The 23,740-nt window shown below is 42.2% G+C and overlaps 5 protein-coding genes across 8 annotated transcripts; 2 read left to right on the top strand and 3 right to left on the bottom strand.

Moving 5' to 3' along the window:
- Positions 1,003 to 5,692, bottom strand: LOC8073604 (protein FAM135A). 4 transcript variants are annotated; one of them, XM_021460974.1, is made up of 14 exons: positions 5,483 to 5,692; positions 5,081 to 5,169; positions 4,403 to 4,560; positions 4,260 to 4,327; positions 3,973 to 4,165; positions 3,452 to 3,715; positions 3,232 to 3,365; positions 2,899 to 3,082; positions 2,724 to 2,783; positions 2,380 to 2,628; positions 2,025 to 2,283; positions 1,734 to 1,939; positions 1,591 to 1,641; positions 1,003 to 1,496 (listed from the first exon to the last, which is right to left on the bottom strand). In XM_021460974.1, exons 1-14 carry the CDS (start codon positions 5,548 to 5,550, stop codon positions 1,206 to 1,208), a joined length of 2,274 nt encoding a protein of 757 aa, XP_021316649.1. In that variant the 5' UTR covers positions 5,551 to 5,692; the 3' UTR covers positions 1,003 to 1,205. The 4 variants fall into 4 exon arrangements, with proteins under 4 accessions (XP_021316649.1, XP_021316650.1, XP_021316651.1 ...); XM_021460975.1 differs by having other exon boundaries at positions 3,452 to 3,653; positions 3,965 to 4,165; XM_021460976.1 differs by lacking the exon at positions 5,483 to 5,692 and having other exon boundaries at positions 4,403 to 4,573.
- LOC8073605 lies at positions 6,987 to 9,451 on the top strand. The gene is made up of 2 exons (XM_002449001.2): positions 6,987 to 7,462; positions 8,136 to 9,451. Exons 1-2 carry the CDS (start codon positions 7,054 to 7,056, stop codon positions 9,179 to 9,181), a joined length of 1,455 nt encoding a protein of 484 aa, XP_002449046.2. The 5' UTR covers positions 6,987 to 7,053; the 3' UTR covers positions 9,182 to 9,451.
- Positions 10,073 to 14,074, top strand: LOC8070675 (short-chain dehydrogenase/reductase family 42E member 1). Its single transcript, XM_002449002.2, has 5 exons — positions 10,073 to 10,412; positions 11,238 to 11,580; positions 12,067 to 12,338; positions 12,889 to 13,088; positions 13,240 to 14,074. The coding sequence occupies exons 1-5, from the start codon at positions 10,223 to 10,225 to the stop codon at positions 13,672 to 13,674; spliced, it is 1,440 nt and encodes a 479-aa protein (XP_002449047.1). The 5' UTR covers positions 10,073 to 10,222; the 3' UTR covers positions 13,675 to 14,074.
- Positions 14,228 to 17,494, bottom strand: LOC8070676. The gene is made up of 8 exons (XM_002450295.2): positions 17,135 to 17,494; positions 16,929 to 17,027; positions 16,285 to 16,444; positions 16,023 to 16,202; positions 15,785 to 15,919; positions 15,121 to 15,203; positions 14,934 to 15,027; positions 14,228 to 14,842 (listed from the first exon to the last, which is right to left on the bottom strand). Exons 1-8 carry the CDS (start codon positions 17,458 to 17,460, stop codon positions 14,756 to 14,758), a joined length of 1,164 nt encoding a protein of 387 aa, XP_002450340.1. The 5' UTR covers positions 17,461 to 17,494; the 3' UTR covers positions 14,228 to 14,755.
- On the bottom strand, positions 18,885 to 19,903 carry LOC8073606. Its single transcript, XM_002450296.2, has one exon. It carries the CDS (start codon positions 19,592 to 19,594, stop codon positions 19,133 to 19,135), a length of 462 nt encoding a protein of 153 aa, XP_002450341.1. The 5' UTR covers positions 19,595 to 19,903; the 3' UTR covers positions 18,885 to 19,132.

Below are 23,740 nucleotides of genomic sequence, written 5' to 3' on the forward strand. Positions count from 1 at the left end.
GGAAAACTGGCCCAAGCCAAAAAAAAAATTCTCAATCAATCACGCAAAAGACTTGCGCGTATTTTCATTAAGAGAAGAGAATGTTTGATACAAGCGAGGCGTTTTACATAAGCATGACGCACTTCCCCGCTTCTCTCTTTCGCTCTAGCCTATTCTATCAACAAGACTCCCCAGGTTCTTGGCTCCAGCCATGATCCACAACTCGGCCTGCTGCTTGATCGTTTCCTTGATGGCGCCGACTTGCCTGATTGATTGATTTGGAAATTGGTCCGAGTCGGTTTTAGCAGATTTGAGGCCAAATCATGTTTTTCCTTTAGAAATTGATGATCTCATGTGAAACTTGTAAATTACATACATAGTAAGTTTTCCATTGGGATAAGGTGACCCCCTATTTATATAAAGGATCATAGCCGATCGAGAGATCCATCTATCCAATCATCAAAAGCACATCTATCTTTACTTTTGATTTCTATCACAAGCTTTGCCAACCCATTTTTGTTTATAACTTCAATCGACGAGATTTGCTAGTGTTTTAGGTGGCCTTGCAAATCCTAGGGCACCCTTGGGTCTATACGACGAGGCCACCCAGTAGATTGACAAGGTTCATTTACCACTAGTTCATGGAGGTAATGCTCGATAAAATTGATGAGTCGATTCTTGTTGAGAATTTGGCTCAACTATCTATGCAAAATGTGGAAACATGGTGAAGCCAAGAGTAGCAAGTTGGACTCCAAATACTTCCAACCAAGGTTGTGTCCTTCAAGCTTGATCAAAGCACACAACATAAGCTTCAACACGCTCGTTGTAAGAAAGTCAAGCAAGAAGCCTAAGTGTTGTTTGAAAGATGGATAATATATAATATCACCCTTTGAATAGCATGGTTGATGTATATATTGCCCTTAGACTAACAATATTCGATGTACTTGACATTGTTGCTATAGCTATCATACTTAAAAATAAGGGGAGGGGGATATGTTGAGAACCAAAATATGATCGGAGAAGTCATGTGGAAACAGAGCTAAAATGTGTCTCATCTCAGGTCTAAAATTCATGAAATACAACACGGATGCTGCACTTATACTGTAATGAATAATGACTTTAATGACCTGTGTGATATACATTCAGATCATCGATCACAATATTCTTTAGCATAGTCTACCAATCTTTGACAGTTCCACACACTCCAGGAGCACATCATCTCATCATCATCGGAACAACTCTGGAAAGGACCACATGATGAACCTGGCATAGATGTCGTTCTCCAGGAACTCTATGTGTGCAGCTCTGCCGATCATGGTGTTCAGGTTCCGTCCCTGGGCAGACTGGTCGAATATAACATCACAACGCATGAATACCCGTGTTTCCGATGTTGGGGCCCGGATCTGATCCAAGCAGTTGTTCAGCATCTCAGTGAACACCTGCCCGCGCTTTGAGTTATCCGACGACGAGGCATGGCAGAGGTCGATTCTTGCTGAATGATATGGGACATAGCCATCCTAGCAAGTAGAATGATGACAGTTTCAAGTAAAGTGGTGATGTCCAACTTTAAGCCTGGGAAAATAAAGAATGTTGGACATACACATGCAGTACCTGCGGTGATGAAACCAGGATGATGTTCTTGAAATTCTCCAGTGTCTTCAGCTGCCACAATCAAAAAACAAAGTCGAATACATGCGACAAGTTTGACTAGATTGAACAGTAGTTCAGCTTTAAAAACTTAATGTAATGTATACCTGGCAAAGCTTGTAAAAGAACGTATTCTGTGGGTCGTGATCATCACTGAAAGTGAGCTGATGCATGCACTGCATTCCCTTGAGCCGTTTCATGAGCCAAAGGCCAGAGTTAAACAAAGAGTTTGGACTGTACCAGTAACCTAAGTGAGGCCCTGATATGGACATGTATGTATATTGGTTCTTCAGAAATGGCTCCAATTTGGGTTCTTTTGAAACAGAAAAATAAGATTAGCCATCACATTCACACAACTGTTAGGAAGGGGGAAATTCTAAAGTCCAATTTGAAAATACCTGTGAGGGCACTTCTGAGAATAATGTTCCCAATAGAATGACCAACAAAACTAAGCTTAATCTCTTTGCAACCTCCATGTTTGGAATACTTGTCCACTTTCCTTTTGAGGAATCCCACTACTTCATTAGCGAGCCTTCTACCCATTTCTTTAAAATCTCCAGACGTTCTATCCTCATTTATCTGAGACAATAGGCACTCAGCTCCAGGATCAAGCAGAAGCCATTGGTTTTTAACAAGACGTAAATCCAAATGATGTCCCTGTTTATTTTTGGGATCAGCAGAAGTTTCAACTACATATGTTGCAGATATATGTGGTAAGGCTGAAACAATTATGGCCAGTCCCAAGAAACTTACCTGAAATCCATGTACAAAAATGACAGCTCGTAAAATGCGGCCACTCTTATCACCACAAGTTTTTTCCTCCAATGATTGTCCTTGTACTAGAGGTGGTACAATAGTACCCGCTGGTTCTGAAGCATCTGTTAGAAAATCCTTGCTAGAACCATGCTGCGGAATAACCATGACATGTTGCTCTATGCGGACAACAGGTATACATGAAGGATCAGCATAAATATGCATATCTTGAACAGACGGTGTGTTAATCTGCAGTATGTTTTCCATTAGTATCCTTTTTTTCCCTTGAAAAAACACCATAAGTGTAGAACTTGAATAGTTTCCTGAACTGAACAAAGACCAACCTTCATTTGTGCTATACTTTTCCTGTGCAGTTCAGCCTGTGACATCGAATTTTGTATAGGCTACAATACATGGAACCATCAAATACATAGCAACAAGAAAATACATTAGGTCAATAATGCAATTTCTCATATAAATTAAGAGTGAAATGGTAAACATTCAAGAGAAGGTAATTACATCATGATGGACCTTTCGTGAACTAGAAATCCGAATCAAATGGCGAGGAGAGTCATCATTCATGCTTCTCAAATAGCGATGTGGAATCTCAATCTTTGAATGAATAATCCATATTGACCATTCTGCTTTGCGATCAATATCCCACATATCATGCAAATAATCCAATATCTTTACTTTATGTGTCCTGCATTGGACCAACAAAAAATTGGTGGAATATTATGAAAGAGTCATTATAAGTTTATAACTAAGAAACCATAAGACTAAGAAACACCCGAAGAAACACCCAATCAATGGATACACCCCTAAAATGAAATGCATGAGACGATAACTCACCTGTGAAATTTCAAGAACTCATTCCATATAAATGAGAGTTGGCTGCTCACAGTTTGAAATAGTTCAAACAATTCTTCCTCGGATAAAGTATACAGCAAGATATCATCAGTGCTTCCAACCACAACACCAGAACTCTGAAACAAGTTGTGAGATATGCATCAACCAATACAGATATTCTAAAAAATAGAAAAAAAAATTCTGGAAAAAAACTGAAGTATACCTCAAGAAAATCACGTAAGATGCCAGTCATCTGGGGACTACACTTTGTGGATGCACCTTGCCCATTATTGTAACTGGGCGAACCTGACTTTGATGGTTGAATTGTCTCATATTTACCAAGGGTTAAGTCAGTGTGATCTAAATCCTCAAGAGTGTGACCAATAGCATTACTGATCTTCTTCACTTCTTCAAGAAGTATTTCCCTAGATATTAGTGATGCCTTCACAATGTCATATGACTTTGAGCCAAAACTTTGTTCCAGAGACTGCATGTTGCACAACTTTTATTCATAAATTTAAGAACACAATTTATTCGTTTCTATTACTAAATTCCTATTGGCTATTGGCATGGCATAAACATATATGGTCTGCAACTGATGCTTGATTGAATCTCTAAGTAATATGTATATTTGTGACATTTTGATCACAAGCATATACATATGGTTTATGTTGCAGCAACATCACAAAATCAATGTAGTGGAAAAAGTATCTAAAAAATATAAAGAATCACAAACCTGTGTACCTTCAGTGATGATGATTTAGTCACAGCGGCTTTAAGGTACACTATGTGTACTGTCAGATCCACAAGTGCCGAGTGTAAAGCGTCAAAATGGACAGGGCAATATGAGTGTAAGCCCAGGAGTGCTCTATGTGGGATCCTAAATTCATGGACAGGGATCAAATCTGTATCATCACTTGAATCTTGTACTTCAGTCCTATGATGCAAAAGGAAGCAGCTTATCAGAGTTGATGAATGTGAACTTTAAAATTTTGGGTGCAACATGTAATTTAACAGAATAACATACACACCACCCATTCCCCAGTGTTGGGATGTATATGAGCTCGAACTTCAATATAACAGAAGAAGTTGCTGGACCCTAGAATGGAGAGAGTACAGGTCAGGCTAAAGTAAACAAGGCTCATTAACAGAAGTAAAATTTATAATACTCAACCTCGTCTTCGCTGTTGGTTATGTAGAAGGACACCATAACTGATAGATAAATATCTTGCCTAGAATATTTAACAAGAAATGGCTGTGTATAGAAGCTATTGTCAACATCGTCTATTTTCCAAAAGCCAAATGATGAGCTCTTCACACCAATATCAATAGCTGCATAATCCACCTAGCATGTCATTATTTATTAGCCAAAGATTTGAATTCAAAAGTCATATGGTTAAGAAATATAGAAAAATGTCAAAAAAAATCCAACTTCACTCTGTTCCTGGATATTCTAGATTTATACTACCAAGAGTTAACGTAAACATAACGATATATGTTTTTAGCATTGTAAAATATTATCGAACAATAATGTAGTGCAACATAGTTTGTTATAGCAATGTCCTAAACAATTTTCACTTTTCATCTATACTATGACATAAATACAAGTAAAAATAATCACTTCATCATAATTCCCTTGAGAAACTTCTGATTCTAGCTAGGTATGCTAGGATTTAGCCAAAGGAGAGATTATTATGATGGCAAAATTAAGAGGTGAAATTGCATGTCATTGCATTAAGATAGGAACAGGTCCAAATAGAGTACAACACAACAAATTATATTTCCCGCATAACAGAATGAAGAATGAATTATTATTTTTATCTCTGCGTCAATAAGAAAGGTGAATTCGCACCTTCGTATTGCGTGACCCTGGCCGGCGAAATCGGTGCTCTATTATTCTCCTCGTCCTCCCACAGGGCACTAATCTTCATGCGGTACCATCTGCAAGCAAACAAACAAAAATAATAATCAAGGCCAAAAGGGAAGAACTGAATTCCAATGCATTTCAAACAAAAAAAAAACCAAGGAAATGGAACAGCTGGAGGAGTCCCATAAGAACAAGCATGATTTGTTTGGACGCCAAATTTGTTCTCCAAATTAACAAACAATATAATCCGTATCTTTTTCTACCCATCAACAAGAGCCAAAAGAATGCATGACATTAAAAAACATATGAGAAAGTTAACATGCATGTTCTTGAAAGGAAAAGGAGAGGGACATGAAATTTTTTTTTCCCCGAATCCTTGTTGCGTACCCTTGCTGGAACAGGTCCAGATTGTGGAAGCGGTCGATGTAAACGGCCAGCTCGTGCGCCGTCTCCATGGCGACCGACCGACGCCCGTGTGCAGGGAATCGCCACACGGCGGCGATGCGACGCCGGCGAGACCGCCCACCCCTAGCTCCTCCCCGTACGCCCTTGTGAGGCCACCCCCTTAAACGACCTCCTTTCTTCCTGGCCGCCCCTTGTTGGGTGTCCGACAACTTTTTTCTGAGCCAACCAATGATCGGACGGACTGGTTAGATAGTGGGCCTACAGGCCATAGCAGCTCGCATCTGCAGGCCCATTCGCGAAACAATCTTCCTGAATTATGAATTACAATTATAACGTTACAACTCTAACTATTTTCGAAGGCTTCTTAAATCTTATAAAAAAAATATTTTTGAAGACGGTTATTTTGGGTTCTCATCCAGAGGCGAGTAGGCTGTCCACCTCTAATCGAATTATTAATCGCTATTTACAAATCCGGTGAATCCACATGTCAACACTACACTTCCTTACCACAACATCACTCAATCACTTGTGAGAAAATATTGACTAAAGATCACTATTAATTATTATTGACGAAGCCCACGAACTCACATGTCAACAATAACACCTCCTTATCACAACATCACTCGCCAGCGACGGCTATGCTCACGCCGCTACCACCATGCTACCCTCCATGGCCAACTAAGGCCCTGATCGTTGCCTATCAGGCAAAGCATCCTAGCTACGGGTAAACAAAATTGGACACCTAGGGTTGCTGTCTTGGTCGATCAAGAATCTTACGGTAGGTCCTATGTACCGTCCTTTTTGACCGGTCTTAACCGCGAGAGTACTGTCATGTTGCACCTTCCATGGCTACATGCCGCCCCATAAACCGCCATTTCATCATGTTTTGTAGCTGGGCGGACATTGTGCGCCCGACCTAGTTAGCACCCAAGCCAGCCATTACACCCCTGTCGATCTCCATGGTCACCTCACTTCATGATCTATGATTTTGGCTAGAGCCCAATGAGTTGAGTCAGGTGGAACATGAAGACAAGACCATCCTAATTATTCTTATATACAAATATAACTCAAAGGATATTTTGGTCAATCTATCATGGCCCACATGCCGTTGTAAATGCCAAAAGCAAAACGGAAGCGACGATATGTCAAATACTTGAGCCATAAAAGATAAAATTGGTGTCAAATACGTGATCTGTCAGCTCAATCCTTGAGAGATGCTCATAGGAGTAGGACTTGCATACATGTGTTATAGAGATGAGTATGCATACGTTATGAGTTTCCGTGTTGTGCTGTGTAATTCTTTTCTTTTAAAAAAAGAAAGTTTGAAATATCCTCTGATTTTGGAATTCGAAGAGAAAAAAATGAGACTTCTAACAATTCTGCAGTAGGATCATAGGATTGACTTGTTCACTTGCCTGACGACCTGCCATGCTATCCAGTATATCCACTATCTTCTGGGTGTGTCCGGCCCAGGCCCAGCCCACGAGGGTTTTATCCTTCGGCCTGCTAAAGCCCCCGGCAACCCGCCGCCACGGCGATCTCGCGCCGCCGCCATGATCGCCTCGCGCGCCCGCCACCTTCTCCTGAGGGTACGACCCGCCAACCACGGCATCCTCCTCCGCGGCCCGACCTCCCACGCATCCGCTCCCGGGTGCGGCGTCGGCGCGCAGCAGCGCCACTACAACCACCTCCACCAGCAGCTGCAGCAGCAGCAGGAGGAGGAGGACGACAGGGAGGAGTCCAAGGCGGTGAAGGTGACGGTGTGGTGGGACTTCGAGAGGTGCCGCCTCCCTCGCGGCGCCAACCCGCGCCACCTCGCCCCGCGCGTCACGGAGGCGCTGCGGCGCGCCGGCATCCGCGGGCCCGTCGAGATCACCGCCTTCGGCAACGTCGCATGCATCCCGCCCGCCGAGCAGGAGGCGCTTGCCGACACCGGCGTCGCCTTGTCGCACGTCCCTTCCAGTTGCGTCGTCCGTCTCCTCCCGCTACTACTCTTCCCCATTTCCTAGCTTTATCTCCCTTCCCGTTTCGCGGTAGACTCAGAATGTCACTGGAGCGAACGATTGGTCGGTTTGTTGTTACTTCTGGTAGATTAGATTGTATGTAGTTAGCACTGCAACAAGTTTACAACATCAATGGTTCAAAACAGTACTCGAATACTGAATATGGTCTTGGAATCATGAGGAATCTTTTCCATGTTCAGTAGATATTAGCACAATTTATCTGATGAATAGTGGGGGCTTGGTTCAGATTAGTGTTGGGCCAATGTTTGTATAGTAGCTGAAGGGAGCATTGCAAAGACTAGTACATAATTGTCGACAGCTAACCTTATTCGAGATGAATAAATTAGGATGTGGATTATCAAATATTGGGTTTTGAATATCTTTCGTGACTTATTACTTCTTACTTTGGCGCTGCTGTTGCCATTTCAAGTTAAATAGGACTCCATAAACATCAACTCAAATATGTTAAATTGTTTACCTTTTTCTGGAGATAGTTGATACACTAGAATTTTTTAATTTGTTTCCATGTTGCCATTTAAGAATAACACCCTTTAACTTCGTTTTTTGTATTTTAATTTCAGTTATTATGCAGTATTGTCTGATCATACTAACAATACAGTTTCCTTTTCTAGGTGGAAAGGATGGTTGTGACCGATCATTCATGTCTGATCTTATCTCTTGGGTTGCTCAGAACCCTCCCCCATCTCATTTCTTCCTTCTATCCGGGGATAAAGACTTTGCAAACATCCTGCATCGTCTTAGGATGAGCAACTATAACGTATTGCTTTCTTGCCCTGATTCTGGCTCCAAGAGGTTACACAGTGCAGCAACATATCTGTGGGAATGGGAGGATCTAGCTAAAGGGGTGGATCTCAAACCCAAATATTTAAATCATCCACCTGATGGTTTATCCTCTTCTTGGTATGGTCGATGCAGTGAACCTGGTCCTGACTTTCTCCTGAAACCAAAGAAACCCATGGCTTCACCAAGGAAAACCAAGGAACCTAACATTCCCAAATCTGCTGTCGATGGAATTAAGAGAGTGCTGCTCTTTTATCCTCAAGGGATCAGTGTTTCAGCCCTAAGAATCGAGCTTCACAGGATTAATGTTTCTATTGATCTAAGTGCATTTGGCTTCAAAAGTTTCTCTGCCCTTCTCCGAGCCATGCCTGATGTTGTGAAATTTATAGATCCTCTACCAGGTGATAGAGGTGCAGGTGCTGCTGTGGTTGGTGTCTTCAAGAGATCAGGGGATTCTGCAAGTAGCATTCCAGAAAAATGCAACAAGGAAGTTAAAAGTGAGGAGCCATCACCATGTACAGAAAAGAGAACACTTCAAGCAGAAGTCCCACCATCCCCATCAGATCAGTCATCTAGAGACAACAGGAAAGCTCCTGGATTTACTCAACGACCGAAGCCGCCTTCCAAACCTGTGGGAGCTGATGTTACTCGGGCTGGGGACGTTCCAGCACCACCATCTGATGCACCACCTATAGACCAAAGGAATGATGTGGCTGTTGATCCTGTTATGCAAACAGAACGACCCGTCAGCTCGATGGAAGCTGATAAGGTGAATGTTGCTGGTGCTCCTTCCTCGTCAGGGGGGCAAGGTAATATCAGCAACAAAAGGGGATTCTTTGAACGCATATCATCCTTATGGAATGGCCAAAAGGATTAGGTTTGATGGCATCTCTTGTAAAGCATCACTGAATAAGTAGAATAGATAATGTAGAATAGTTTGTTCAGAGCAGGCGTAGTGAGCGCAGCACAGGAACATGGTGAGTGTTCGTCTGAATATGGTTAGTATAAGGAATAACTGGTATGTGAAGAGCATTGTATTTCTTTTTTTTTTTTTTGGTGAGGAAAAGGATTGTATTCATTATTCACGTATGTTTTAAGCAAGGTTTAACGTATGCCATAAAAAGAGGATTGCTCAGCGTATTTTAAACCTTGTTTTCATAAGGATAGATGCTAATGCAGCGAGATGTTATCTGATCAGAAATTTTGCTGGTGCCTGAAAATCCATCTATATTTCGCGGTTCTTCGATTACATATTTGGAGTTATCTGGAGATGCAGCTTTTTTTTTTCACCAAAAGCAGAATTGGTAACTATTTTCATTGCACAGTGCCCTCACCTATTGAGAAAGGTTTAAAATTTGGATAGCAGTCGAGTTGTATAACCAGATAAATCACTGATCCGATGATATCTAAGCTGTGCTACATCTGCATATATTGCTGGTAATCTCAGGCCTTGTTTAGATCCAAAAACTTTTGGAATTTGGCTAAAGTAGCACTTTCATTTCTATTTGACAATTAGTATCCAATAATAGACTAACTAGGTTGAAAAGATTCATCTCGTGATTTATAAACAAATTATGTAATTAGTTAATTTTTTATCAAAACTTAATGCTTTATACATGCGTTCAAAGATTCGATGTGATAGAGAATTTTGTAAACTTCCAATCGTGGCATTTCGAAGCACTCGCTTAATAATAATAAAAAAAGAAACTGTGAACGACTGAGCTGAACAAAGGAGACTTTGACTGGAACAAACGAACTGTTGTTTTTTTGTTGACTGTCGCGGCCTCACTCATCAGTCACTCGACTGTACGACCGGCAACAAGTCGTCGTCGCTCGTCGGTTGCCGGTGGCGGCTCTGTTTTCTCCGCCCGCGCCGGAGCCCCAGCCGAGAGAGGAGAGGGAGAGGGATCCGGAGAGGATGCATCTGAGCGCGAACGAGGGGATCGAGGGCGTGCGGTTCGCGGTGACGGGCGGGCAGGGCTTCGTCGGCGCCGCACTCTGCCTCGAGCTGCTCCGCCGCGGCGCGCGCGAGGTCCGCTCCTTCGACCTCCGCGCCGTCTCCGCCTGGTCCCCGCAGCTGCTCGACGCCGGCGTCCGCCTCATCCAAGGTCAGCCCCCCTCCTCCCCCGTTCGCCGTCTTCCTGTCAGATCGCTGCGGTCAGTCACCACGGTTTTACTACTCTGCTGTCACTGTGGAACTGAAAGGCTTTGCTTCATGTGGTTTACTGAGAGTAGCGAATTGCAGAAGTGGATTGCTCGTACAAGCAAGACGCTTTGAGTGCTACTTATTCCCTGGATGTTGTAGTTCGGCTTCTGAATCAAAATGCTAATAATCGTGTCCACGTTGGAGATTCAGATAACTGTGACTGTACAACTTGCTAATTTCTGTGTATCAATCTAAGTAGGTAGGCTCTTGAATAGTTGTTTCTGGACATAGGGGGTGTTTAGTTCCCATAGAATCCAAAATGCAAAATGCCAACTACTTTGGAGTGATGAAATGCAAAATACCAAAATGTTCAGGGTCATGTTTAGTTGCATCTAAAATGCAGAATTTATTGTCGTCATGAAGCCTCTTGAGGCTCATTTTGGATTTTTTTTGGTCTCTTGAGGTCAAAATCTAAAATAGAGAATAACTACCTTTTTGCCAAAAATTTTGCATGGTGTTTAGTTCCATTTTGCAAAATGATGGACTAAAACCCAAAATTTTTTGGAAAAAAGTTAGAACTAACACCCCCATAGTTACAGTAGGACTACCAATTCCGACCAGGCAACCACTATGTCTTGCCAGCAGTTCATCCAGTTAGCTTCACATTGTCTTTGTTTGATGGAACCGATTACTCATTATTTTGAGCAACTATTGTTGACTGTTGAGTGACCAATATATGGTTTGTGGAATGAATCAACAGTTATGTACTAAGGCCTTTGTTTCGCAGGGGATGTTAGAAACAAGGATGAAGTGGGGAGGGCTTTCCGCGGAGTGGACTGTGTCTTCCACCTTGCTTCTTATGGCATGTCAGGGAAGGAGATGGTGCAGGCTGGGAGATGCGATCAGATCAACATAAGCGGGACCTGCAATGTGCTCGATGCTTGCCATGAACATGGTGTTAGAAGGCTTGTTTATGTGAGCACGTACAATGTGGTGTTTGGAGGGAAGCCGATCGCCAACGGAAATGAGGCGCTGCCTTATTTCCCTATCGAAGACCATGTCGATGCTTATGGGCGCAGCAAATCAGTTGCTGAACAGTTGGTACTGAAGAGTAATGGGCGGCCGGCTAAGTAAGTTTGCTTTTTTTTTCTAGGCTTCGGATTTGTGTATACAGTAAGCTAACTTTTACCTCCTTTCGAAAATAGATGTCCTGGAATGCATGAGCCAAGGTTTTAAAACTGTACTAAGTGTAAACATGTATATAGATTTGACAGCATGGAAATAGTTAATTTGTATTAATGGATTCACCATCAAAGTACTTCCATCATTGTAATTTTAAATATTCTTTGCTGGTGCACAATTGAAAAATATGGCAATTGTTGTTACTTTGTTGGAGACTGCGATGACATCCAAAACTTCAATTAGAAATAAATAGTTTAAGCTAATGCTACTCTTTGCACAATTCCTTAGATTTCTGAAAATCTTAGTGTTGTCATGCATAATTGCTCCTTCTTAAATAACAGATAGTCATTTCATTTCATCATCTTGTAAGTCAAGAGTGTCATTTGATAATATGCAGCCTGTCTTACTGATGTGTTGAAACTGAAATCTTGCAGAAGTGATAAAAGTACATGTCTTTATACATGTGCTATTCGCCCTGCAGCTATATATGGCCCAGGTGAAGAGCGTCACATTCCAAGAATCCTGTCACTTGCAAAGTTGGGATTAGCATTCTTCAAGATTGGGGGCCCAGATGTGAAGACAGATTGGGTCTATATCGATAATCTAGTTCTTGCTCTGATATTAGCAAGCATGGGACTTTTAGATGACATTCCTGACAGGAAGGGAACACCTGTAGCAGCTGGTCAGGCGTATTTCATCTGTGATGGTAATTGTCGTTAACCTTTGTTATGCTACTAAATGACATTCATGGAGGTGTCATCATTGTGCTTTACTTTTCTGTCTTTTCATACTGCAACTTTTTTTTGTTACTTGAATTTGTAAAAATGCAAGCCTAATCTTGGTAGAGAAGACACCGAGCTTTGTTGTCTTGATTCTTGCAATAATGCGATTGTTAGCGATATTACATAGATCGAAAAATGTAATTATTTGGCGACTTCCTTTTCAGTTGTTCTGAACACTAAAGGTTAAATTTTAACACTTTACATAAGATTATACGCAATTCACTTTTTCCATAATGAGGTAATCCAGGATTCCATTACTTGAATAACAAAATTGTTTGCAATACAAGTACAGAATGTTCTATTATTTATGTTTTCACAAAGAATACTAAACCTTTGAACAAGCCTGGACTTTTGCTCCTTACTTAAGGGAAGTATCCCATGAAAAATTTGTCTTGAAATGTCTGATATAGAGCACATTGATCATATATGCAATTATACATTTCAGTGCCTTATTGAGCTATGACTGTTTCACAGGATCACCATGCAATACTTTTGAATTTATCATCAGCCCCCTATTTCAAAGTTTGGGTTATGCTGCTCCTCGAGTGGCGCTGGATACCTCTGTCGCCCTTGCCATTTCAAGAATATTTTTATTCATATCTACAATGTTCTATCCATGGCTCGATTGTAAATGGATCCCACAGCCTCTAATTCTTCCTGCTGAAGTGTATAAGGTCAGCCTCTTTGTCATATTCAATTTGGTCTTTTGTTTTGTGTTGCCAGTTTACCTAACCCAGTATAGTTAAATATGAATGTAATGGTAAGATGGAAGTGCAATAATGCCATGTAAATAATACATCAGAATTTGCTTGCTGATTGTGACAGGTTGGTGTTACGCACTACTTTTCGTTCCTGAAAGCTAGAGAAGAACTCGGCTATGTACCTATGGTGAGCCCCCGGGAAGGCTTGGCTGCAACTATCTCGTATTGGCAGGAGTGGAAGAGAAGGGAACTAGATGGCCCGACCATATTTACCTGGCTGGCTGTAATAATTGGGATGCTGGCTGTATTTTCTTCTGCTTATCTTCCACCAGTTGGCCCGCTGAAATGGGTGCTTGACATCCATTTGTTTGTTTTTCGATCAATGCTGGTGATCCGGCTGGTCTTTGTGACAGCAGTTGCAGCGCATCTTGGTGAAGCTGTGTATGCCTGGTTCTTGGCCAAAAAGGTTGATCCAAGGAATGCTACAGGGTGGTTTTGGCAAACCTTTGTTCTAGGGATCTTCTCTCTCAGGTATCTTCTCAAGAGAGCCAGAGGGTGAATTTGTGTTGCTTGATTCCAAGTTCGGCTCCCTGGACATTGTCATCTTTCTCAGTTCGAACTTAAGATGGCTGCATCACCAATCACTCTGCCACTATGGTTTTGCTCCACTGTTGCTGTGGCTGCTCTCCTCAAATGCGTATGCTGCCTAGCTCAAATCCTAAGGACATGATACTGGAAGGAGCGGGAAAAGGGTCAGACGAGAGGGTCGGATGTATCGTGGGATTTGATTCATTACTACTTCATGAGAACGGATAGATAATGCAGTGAGAATGTGAGATGTTCTTGTCTGAACTCCGCATCGCTTGCTGACACTAAACCTACAGTTTTGTGGTTCTGTGTTACATAGATGTTCGTAACGAGGAACAATTTGGAGATGCAGTTTTTAAAACCCAGAACAAGAGCCATAAATGTATTGTCAAGGAGCAGGATTACAATTTGGGGTTGCACTTTGTCAATCTCCCCTTCGTACGCATCTTTTAATTGTTACCACTGATCCTTTCTGCCATATGAGCTTCATATTGTTGAAGCAACATTTTTTGTTGCACGAGGCATTCACCCATTGAGCAGGATCTTAATTTACACAGAAACCAATATCCAAGCTACATCTCCATATATGTTCAGCCTTTGAAACAAATAACATATAAGTGTATAAGCTATAATAATTGGCTCCTTGGTGTATGACCATTGACAAATATTCTGTCCCCTTATCTTCTCTGTAAACTAAAGCACATAGGTCTACTGGAGAAAGATTGGAAGGAGCATAACATGCACTGTTGAGATAATTTTTGATGTACCAACAAACCTTGTATTCAAAGGCATCATGTCTTCGCTCGAACAGCTTCAGCCTTAAACATTATGCCTCCAAATTGTTCTCCAGTCATTTGTAGTGATGATTGTTCTCATCATCTCATGTAAGCTCATATCAACATGCCAGCTGCCAGCTTTTGCTTTCCTCCCTCTCATACCGGAGCACTAAAAGATGACCTCATTTTCACATCTTCACCACTGAGGAAGTCCATGTCCAGCTGAGCTGGGTGCTTGTTGCTGCAGTATGAACACTATTTGACTTCCAGTTCAATTCATGAGTTCACTGAAGTCCATATGTTGAACTCATCCATTCTTAGAGTGAATGAACTCGAACCTTGTTTTCCACCTCCACCATATGCCTACATTTTTATGATGTGGCGAGAGATGAACAATCAAATACAACTATAAGGCCATGCAAATTTGACGAATACAATTATAACGGTGGCATACCTTTGCAATCTCTGACGTATTAACTGTACTGTCAGTAGTCCTCAAGCAAACCTTTAGGACACCCCGTTGCATGAAGACCACTGCTCCAATCGGCCTTTGATGAAAAGGGAAATGTTCTTCAATAAATTACCAAAGCAACACAAAATAGGCATGGATGTGTTCTGTTAAGCCTGAATAGAGCTCAAACCTTAATCCAGCAGCAGCACTCCTCTGACTTAGCTCCAAACCTATTTCATGGCTCAATTCTGTATGTCCATCTGCTCTGATTGCCTTATAGTATGGGGAAAAAAAGAAAAAAATATTTACTATAGTAAATGGGACATTTTTAAAGCAAATTGTATAATACTTTTTCCCAAAAAATAACATTATATAAGCCATATAGAGACAGTCTCTAGAGCTGGTCATACTCAAGCATGCAGCCAAGTTCAAGAACAGTCAGGTACACAACAATCCCAGAACACGTGATTAAAATCATTCCGTCAATTTGCATCAAAAGTCCAGTTCAAAAAAATTGGGCAAGCATGAGCTACTACGACAGAATATCTTATACTGTGCTGTTGGAACTTGGAAGAAGGTATAGATCAATTAAAGATGATAACATAAGGCTGAAGCACAAGCATTCGAATTTTTTGAACAAAACATGTCTATCGACACTAGCTAGTAGCATAGTATCACTAAAGCAAGAGCACTCATGGATGCAAGAAGTACCTGCCTTTGCTAAAGCAGTGCAGTTTTGGCTTTAGTAATCAAAAGAGCTGTGCTGTGTACCTTATGCAGCATGAAGCTATCAAAGGTAGACAAACACAAGTGACGAAATCAGTATAAAATGCAAGAGCATGTTGTTCACATACCAAGCATTCACCATACGACCCTCTTCCAAGCTGAATCCTAAAAGGCTTCTGTATGAACTCCACTACAGCCTGCAGGCGGTCATTTGCATGCGATTTCTCCCTAGCAAGCAGATCACCAACATCAAGTTGTAGTAGCTGTGTGGGAGTGCCAATACAACAATGCAATCATTGACCATGTCATGGCAAAAGATCAGGATCTTACAAACAACAAGCATGGTGGCAGAAGATAGTGCTAAACCTGTCCAAAAACATGAGGATTTGTGACACAGTTCAACTTTGCACGTTCATCCCTAAGTGCTGTCTGAAATTCCTTGGTGTTAGGCAGCTGATACCGTCGCAAGTCTGCATCCTCTATGTATTCAAGAACATTTGAAACTCGCTCCTCATCTTCTTGGTCCAACAAGTTTTCACACGTTCTCTGTGAGGAAACAGAACATCCTCATTTTTCTTCTAATCATCATACAAGATAATAAACATGAACAAACTTTTTCTCTACTCACAGAATCAGCTTTTGTTCCTGCTAGCTCCTTGGAGAAATAATCAAATACAGATTGGGCACTGCCTTTTGACATGTCAATATGAAGCTCCACATTGCTTGGGCACTGACCCAACTTGGGGATTCTCGCTAGTGTACTTTGCCGGTGATCAAATGCTATCACACTGCATCAGTCAGCAATGTCATGAGGTTATACCCCTCGACCATGTAGCTCACTTAAACAAGATCTGACAAATACATTAGCCAAAAAGTAAGGGATGTGTAACCATTGGGCGATTACACTATGTACATGAATATGATCCATATGGAGTGATTAGCAAAGTCAAGTGTTGTAAGACTGTAAACAGCTAACTTCACAAACTGTTATCATCACTATGCAAAGCTTGTAAGCTAACAGTAGATATGTTCCTTTCTTTTGATTCTTCCATACAAAAGCAAGTTCTTTTGTTAAACATTGTCGGCACCAGTAAACTTTACAAATTAAGTAGCATTTTTCCAAAACATCTTTTGAACATTGTCGGCAGTAGTAATTAACTAATTATCAGTGTTCTATCGACTACTCAATTCACTAAGCAGTACAATGAAAATCATCATCCCGTAACCCATTTTTAGTTTTTTACTGCAACTCATTCTCTACAGAAAACGCACCTGGGGACGAATCGGGCGAGCTCGAAAGCAAACTTCTTGGGCCCAATGAAGTCCAAGAGATAGCACGTCTGGAACCCGGCATCCTTGAAGTCCTCGGCTCTGACCGACCAATTTTCATTTCAATAACACAAGCCGTCATGAGAGAAACAATTGCTAAAGAAGAGCCAGTGAAATGCGAAATGGGGAGCTACGAGCGGGGAACCAACCTGAAGGGCACGACGGAGGAGAAGGGGAGGACGAGGAGGCGGCGGTGGACGCGTTGGTGGAAGAGGCGGGCGGCGAGCGCGGCGTAGGCGCCAGCGAAGGTGGGGTAGTTGTAGAGCGCGAGGCTGGCGGGGCCCGCCTGGCCGTCGTCCCCGTCCGCGTCGGAGTGGGATGAGGCGCTCTTCGATGGGGGTGAGTGCGAGTGGGAGTGGGAGTGGGAGTGCGAGCGGATGGCCTCGAGGGCGGCTTCCGAGCGGAAGGCTCGCCGGAGCACGGCCGGCGGCGGCGAGGGGGCGGCGGAGGAGAGGCGCGGTCGGCGGCGGAGCATTGGTGGCTCGGTTTCGGTCCGGCGGTTGACTTGGGTCGGGGTTTGGGTTTTCAGACAGGCTGGTAAAAAATTTTGCAAAATTTTTTAATTCCCCATTACAGCTAATCTTCGGATATATACAATATTAAATATAAATAAAAATAAAAATTAATTGTATAATTTACCTGTAATTTATAAAATAAATCTTTTAAGACTAGTTAGTCAATAATTATATAATATTTGTTAAATACAAACAAAAATACTATAGTGTCTATTTTGTAAAAAAAAAGTTAGAACTAAACAACGCCTTAAAGACGCACGAGTCATTTTTTTAGGGTTCCGACTCCGTTTAGTTCTAAAAAGATTTCGAATTTTGGTACGGTAGCATTTTCGTTTTTATTTGATAAAATATTATCCAATTATAGACTAACTAGACTCAAAAGAATCATCTCGTGATTTACAGACAAACTGTGCAATTAGTTTTTGTTTTCGTCCATGTCTAATATTTCATGCATGTGTCTTAAGATTCGATGTGACGGAAAATTTTAAAATATTTTTAATTTTTGGGGTGAACTAAACAAGGCCCTAGCTCAAAAACTATTTCGGCTCCTCCACTAGTAAAAAAAAAGGATTCTCCTTCTAAAGTATTTTCCATGTAAGCTGCTATCAGAGCTATAGCCTATAGGGCTTGTTTGCTTCGTGAAAATTTTAGTTTTAATGAAGCATTGTTTGGTTAGCTACTAAACAGGGCTTAGTAGTGCCAAAAAAAAGTCCAGATTCAAAGGTCATACGGCTATAGCACGTGAAGGGCAGGTCGAGCGCTAAGTTTGAATTAAGGATCCAAGCAGGAGATGCTTAGCCACTCAATAATGTTTTTCTCTCATAACAAATCAGCCAACAGTATTTTCTGTCATGACTTATCAGCCAAACGAACAAGACGGGTCCGCCGGTGAGAATTAGGTGCCTCTGCCACTCACTTCGGCAAAATAGATCCACCATTGCTAGCCTGTTCAGCTGAATTTATATTGATAATAAAATGTATTGTACAATAGAGTATAAGTCATGCTGATAAATTCAACTTTCCCTCTAGCTCTGAACTGTTGTCTATAACCCAAAATGTGATATAAACTGCAACTTTCCTTATACAATAGTTTCACAAAATTTTTGATTTACTAGAAAGATTGTTTGTTCATCGTAATGGAACATACTACTTGTTGCGCAGTTAGTCAACTAGACGGTTTATTTCTTTGAGATCTATCGAACAATGTTTTATTTCATCTCATAGAAAGTAGATCGACACCATGTCAAACCGCATAGAAGATAGACATGTTCCGTTCCACACGTGTGGCAAGAGAGATTTCTCGGTGTGTGACGGCTCTTAAACAGTAGAGACAGAAAGATTATAATGTGTTCGTATATACACGTATGTTTAGTTAAAAAAAAGGTCTCATCTAAAAAGTCAAAATGTTTTTTTTTAGCTGTAACTTTTTTCCCGACAACACGTTCCTTGACGTGCCTTTGAGGTATTACAAATGATTTCTGGCTTTAGATGCACACCATCATAAAAAAGGTATAGTAAAAAAAGTTCACCGCTGAACTTTTACATATAGCCGGGCTCACATACACACACCTCGACCGTAGTACGGCCGTCTGCCACACCACACATATTACCGCAGCCTGCGCGCCATCCACCTTAGCTGGCGGCGCGCTGCCGCCTCTTCCACGCGACGAGCGCCGCGAGCACGAGCAGCATGACCGCCGCGGCGGTGCCGGCGACCATGAACGCCGGCACACGGGCAGATCGCCGCCGCCTCCTCCTCCCTCTCGGGCTGTGGTCGTGTCGTCTCCGGGGCGCTCTCGCCCGGCGTTCGGCGTGCCCCGTCGCGCCATCGCTTTCCTCGCTGCCGCTCGGCAGCTCCTCCTCCGAACCGGAACCGGCCACGTCGTAGCAATCAGCCTCGTCGACGATGTGGACCGGCTCCTCCACCGGCAGCGTGAGGTGGCTGTGCTCCGACGACGCCGTGGACTCGGCGCCGTCGTCGTCGTCGTCGTCGTGGCTGTCACTGGCCGCGACGTGGAGATGGGTGCCCACCGCCACCGGCACCTCGCCATGCTGCGGCGCCGGCCTCCGCCGCCACGGCCACGGCAGCCTCATGGTGATGACGAGCTGATGATGATCGATGAAACTGTCACGGCCGGTGCTGCAAGCTCTCCACTCCACTCCACTCCAATATGCAGCCTGCAAATCTTATAGAGAGTAATCGTAGGAGAGACGGCCGGGTGGAGAGGATGCATATATGTTTGCAGCAAAAGCAAGATGCTTTGCTTTGTCGCAGAGGCATGCAGATGCCGTCTCCATCTGGCAGACAGCTGAGATATGGAAGACAAGGACTAGCTCGTATAGGATAGGTATGGTTGGCAATAGATCTCAAAAAAATTTGCAAAATTTTTTCAGATTTCTCATCACATCGAATCTTGTGGCATATGTATAGATAAAAGAAATAATTAATTAGACAGTTTACCTGTATTTGCGAAATGAATCTTTTGAGTTAGTCCGTGATTGGATAATATTTGTCAAATACAAACGAAAGTGCTACAATATCCATTTTGCAAACAAATTGGAACTAAACAAGGCTATAAGCTAGCTAAATGCTGAGGTGGAGAAAAAAAGAGAGGAAGCTTACAGCCAGCTTAGGCATAGGAACAAAAAAAACTTTGTGAGAGATAAGTGGATCATGTATTAATAGTGAATAACTAACTACTATATAGGTGGGCTAAAAAAGGTTGCAAGAAACCTTATAACTAGCAAGTGGCCTGCATTATTAGCTTGCTCTTATGCATGTGAGTTCGCATTTCCACAAAAAATTTAAATGATTTTTAGCATACTCACTAGGTTCTATGCACATGCAAGGAGTCAATTCACATAGTGGCACTTATCTTAACTGTTTTGAACTTTGATTTTCCCTTTTTATAGTATGGTTATCTAACCTAAAATTGACGTACTGCACATTGTATTGTGTCTTGATCGGTAAAAAACAAAATTCCCTAACATATACCTTTGGCTTGAGTCCTAGAATTTTGTTTTTCTTTTTTTTTCTTTTTCAAGAATTGAGCACTTGATCACCATTTGGGACCATCACCATCACCATGTGTGCCATCCTTGCTCAATTTTTGGATGTAGACAACATAACTTGTCTCATACACAACACTAGAATTTAGAGGCCAGTCCACTTGGTTGTCTCAATTATCCAAAACCAGATATAGGGCTTTCAATGTTCTACCATGATATTATTGTACTTACAATATCATAAGTGTGCCACATATATCTAGCATTTACGTGTCACACACTAGGGTTATATTTGCTCTTTCTCCAATGAAATGCAAGTACATGTGGCGCACACATTTATAGTTGATGAGATCTCAAATCTATCATGCTACGACTAGAGGCAAAAAAATTCACAGATATATCACACAATATGGAAACTTGATATTAATGGTCAATTGACACATTCATGTTAGAAGACTCAACCGTACCTTTGGTACCATCAACTCAACACGCGGCCTTGTAACACATCTACAATCCAATTCCATGGGCTACCAATTTGTGCCATTACCCAAAAAGAAACCTTCATTTTCCTAAGGAAAAAGTTGGCAGTTTCAAGAAGGAAAACAAAAATTGCACAAGACCAGAGAAAACGGTAATGGTACCTATAAGACGTCCGTCCGTCCTGTCCACTCATTTTGTTGCTCCCCCACGCCTTCCCATCCACTCATTTCTTTCATCTCCACTCTTCTCTCACATCTCGCTGCCACTTCCACCGCTCGCACCATGCGGCCGCACTTTCTGCCATGCGCGAGCCGCTCCTCCCTCCTTTTCTCCCTCCCTCCCCGCTGCGACCCACACGCCCTCCATGCCGCCGGAGTAGAGCACGACGGTGGCAGCTTTCAGTGAGCGGCGCAACTCCCTTCCTCCCTGCTCTTTCTCCCTTGCTCTCGTGACCTCCATGCATCTGGAGATGGAGATAACGACGCGGCTCCGACGAGGTAGGTGGGGAGGGATTTGGATCTGAAGCCTTTCTCTCTCTTTTCCCTCTCTCCTCTTTGTGGATCTGGATCTGAGCCCTCCTCTGCTCCTCCTCCACCTCTTGCTCCTCCTGCTCTTCCTCTGGATCTAGATCTACGGGATATTGTGTTGGCCAGGGTTTCAGTGAGCTCTTGGGATTCAGTGCTCGTACATGTTCTAATGGTGTTCTCTGGTTTTTTGCAGTATGTTTTTCAGGTGATGTTGCAGTAGGATAGGGTTCCGGCGAGCTCTCGGGTTCAGATCTCGTCATTGTTGCAATGGTTCTATCTAGATGTTGCAGTAGGTTTTAGTCGTTGTTGCAGTTTTGTGTTTTGAGATGTTGTTTCAGTTGCTTCAGTCTGCATGTTGTAGTAGTTTGTTTTATGTTGTTACAACATTTGTTCAGTGTTGTTGTAGTACTATGTCCATGGTGTTTTAGTTGCTCCATCCAATGCTTTAATCTGCACTGTTGTATTAGTTGTTGCATGTTGTTGCAACAATTGGTCGATGTTGTTGTAATACTATGTCTATGGTGTTTCAGTTGCTCCATCTAATGGTTCAAACTATGCTGTTGTATTAGTTGTTACATGTTGTTGCAACAGCCGTTCTTTGTTGTTGTAATACTATATTTATGGTGTTTCGGTTGCTCCATCTAATGCTTCAACCTATGTTGTTGTATTAGTTGTTACATGTTGTTGCAACAGCCGTTCTTTGTTGTTGTAATACTATATTTATGGTGTTTCAGCTGTTCTATCCAATACTTCAATCTGTATGTTGTAGCGGTTGTTTGCATGCTGTTGCAGCAATTATTCTTGTTTGTTGTAATACGGTGTTTATGATGTTTCGGCTACTTCAACTTGTTTGTTGTAGCAGTATGTCAGGTGTTGTTGCACTATTATACATATTGTGTTGTAGCGTCAAATATGGGGATGGGTCGTAGGGACGAGTTAGCGGCAGGCAGATCTGCTAGGGGCTGACAAAGCGAGGGGCAGGGCGGATCCCATGCTCGTGGGGGCGGAGGATGGGCTCCTTGCACGGAGAACGGACGAAGTGCGGTCCTTTGTGTGGGGCGAGCATGGCAGGGGTAAGTTGGTTGGGATGGAGCGGATAAGAAACGGTCTTCCGGGCGGAACGAGTGGGGCAGAGGTGAGTTGGTTAGAGGCGGATGAGTTTTTTTTCTTTTCTATGGCGCGGGTGGGGGGGCTAGGCGTCCGGACGCGTTGTTGGCGCCGGACGTCCGGACGCTAGCAGTTCCGCAGAGAAAAGCCCCCACTGCACAATTTCATGATGCTTATAACTCATATATACATAGCTGGCAGCACGTGTCACACCGTCGTTATATTTGTTTTTTCTCCAATGAAACGCAAGGACACATGATGCAACATACATATATACATGGAACTGTGGGATCCTTGGTTTTGGGCTTTTGGCGGTCAAAGGAGGTTGCGCCCTTTATCCACCTCCCCCTCAAGGCTGGGCTTGGATGTAACCAACATCTATGCATCTTGGAGTTGGATTAATATATATGATATTTACCTACCTAATGAATATTTAACACAACTAAAGATTTATAAACAATGCACAACCAAACAAGGCACCGTTATAGTGCTTACTTCTTTGGTTTTGAAAAAGTTCTTATTCCATTTTTTTCCTAAGTCTATATAATTTTAAGCTGACCAAGTTCATACAAAGAAGTATTATTATTTATGATACCAAATAAATGTGAGTAGATTCACCAGGGCATGTATCTTCATACTATACCTATTTCATGTTATAAGTATTGTAAGACTTCTCATTGAATTTTGTAACTTAATATAATTTGACTTAGGATGATAACTAGAATTGCATTCTTGTTTGGGACAAAAGAAGTAAAACACATATGTAGCTAGTATCACGTATCTCACACTATTGTTGTATGTGGTCCTTTCCCGTGTGAAACACACAACTATACAATTAATATATTTAATTAATTTCTATTATAAAAAACACAATTTTGTAGCACATTGGATACCCCTCCACTTCACAAGTTGTATGATTAGCAATTCACAAAAAAAATCATGTATTTCTACCAAGTTCTTAAAAGTAGAGAGCAAATCCAAGAAGGAAGAAATGTGACGCATAACCGCATGGTAGCCCTATCCTTGCATTATTGTGCTTAATCTTTTGGACGGGGGCAACATTATAGGCTTGTACAATGCAAAGCACAAGTAACATACGACCTTCTCTAGTAAATCAAAT

The sequence above is a fragment of the Sorghum bicolor genome, chromosome 5 (assembly GCF_000003195.3).
Source record: "Sorghum bicolor cultivar BTx623 chromosome 5, Sorghum_bicolor_NCBIv3, whole genome shotgun sequence".
NCBI lineage: Eukaryota > Viridiplantae > Streptophyta > Magnoliopsida > Poales > Poaceae > Sorghum > Sorghum bicolor.

Excerpts from the sequence above, each read along its gene's own strand:
- LOC8073605 (XM_002449001.2), top strand. The coding sequence starts at position 7,054 with ATGATCGCCTCGCGCGCCCGCCACCTTCTCCTGAGGGTACGACCCGCC. Across the intron at positions 7,463-8,135 it reads CTTGTCGCACGTCCCTTCCA|GTGGAAAGGATGGTTGTGAC; the intron begins GTTGCGTCGTCC and ends TTCCTTTTCTAG.
- LOC8073606 (XM_002450296.2), bottom strand. The coding sequence starts at position 19,594 with ATGAGGCTGCCGTGGCCGTGGCGGCGGAGGCCGGCGCCGCAGCATGGC.
- LOC8070676 (XM_002450295.2), bottom strand. The coding sequence starts at position 17,460 with ATGCTCCGCCGCCGACCGCGCCTCTCCTCCGCCGCCCCCTCGCCGCCG. Across the intron at positions 16,203-16,284 it reads CAGGAACAAAAGCTGATTCT|AGAACGTGTGAAAACTTGTT; the intron begins GTGAGTAGAGAA and ends GTTTCCTCACAG. Across the intron at positions 15,920-16,022 it reads ATCCTCATGTTTTTGGACAG|CTACTACAACTTGATGTTGG; the intron begins GTTTAGCACTAT and ends ACTCCCACACAG.
- LOC8070675 (XM_002449002.2), top strand. The coding sequence starts at position 10,223 with ATGCATCTGAGCGCGAACGAGGGGATCGAGGGCGTGCGGTTCGCGGTG. Across the intron at positions 11,581-12,066 it reads AGTAATGGGCGGCCGGCTAA|AAGTGATAAAAGTACATGTC; the intron begins GTAAGTTTGCTT and ends GAAATCTTGCAG. Across the intron at positions 12,339-12,888 it reads GGCGTATTTCATCTGTGATG|GATCACCATGCAATACTTTT; the intron begins GTAATTGTCGTT and ends ACTGTTTCACAG.
- LOC8073604 (XM_021460974.1), bottom strand. The coding sequence starts at position 5,550 with ATGGAGACGGCGCACGAGCTGGCCGTTTACATCGACCGCTTCCACAAT. Across the intron at positions 3,083-3,231 it reads GAGTTCTTGAAATTTCACAG|GACACATAAAGTAAAGATAT; the intron begins GTGAGTTATCGT and ends GGTCCAATGCAG. Across the intron at positions 1,497-1,590 it reads TCCTGGTTTCATCACCGCAG|GATGGCTATGTCCCATATCA; the intron begins GTACTGCATGTG and ends TCTACTTGCTAG.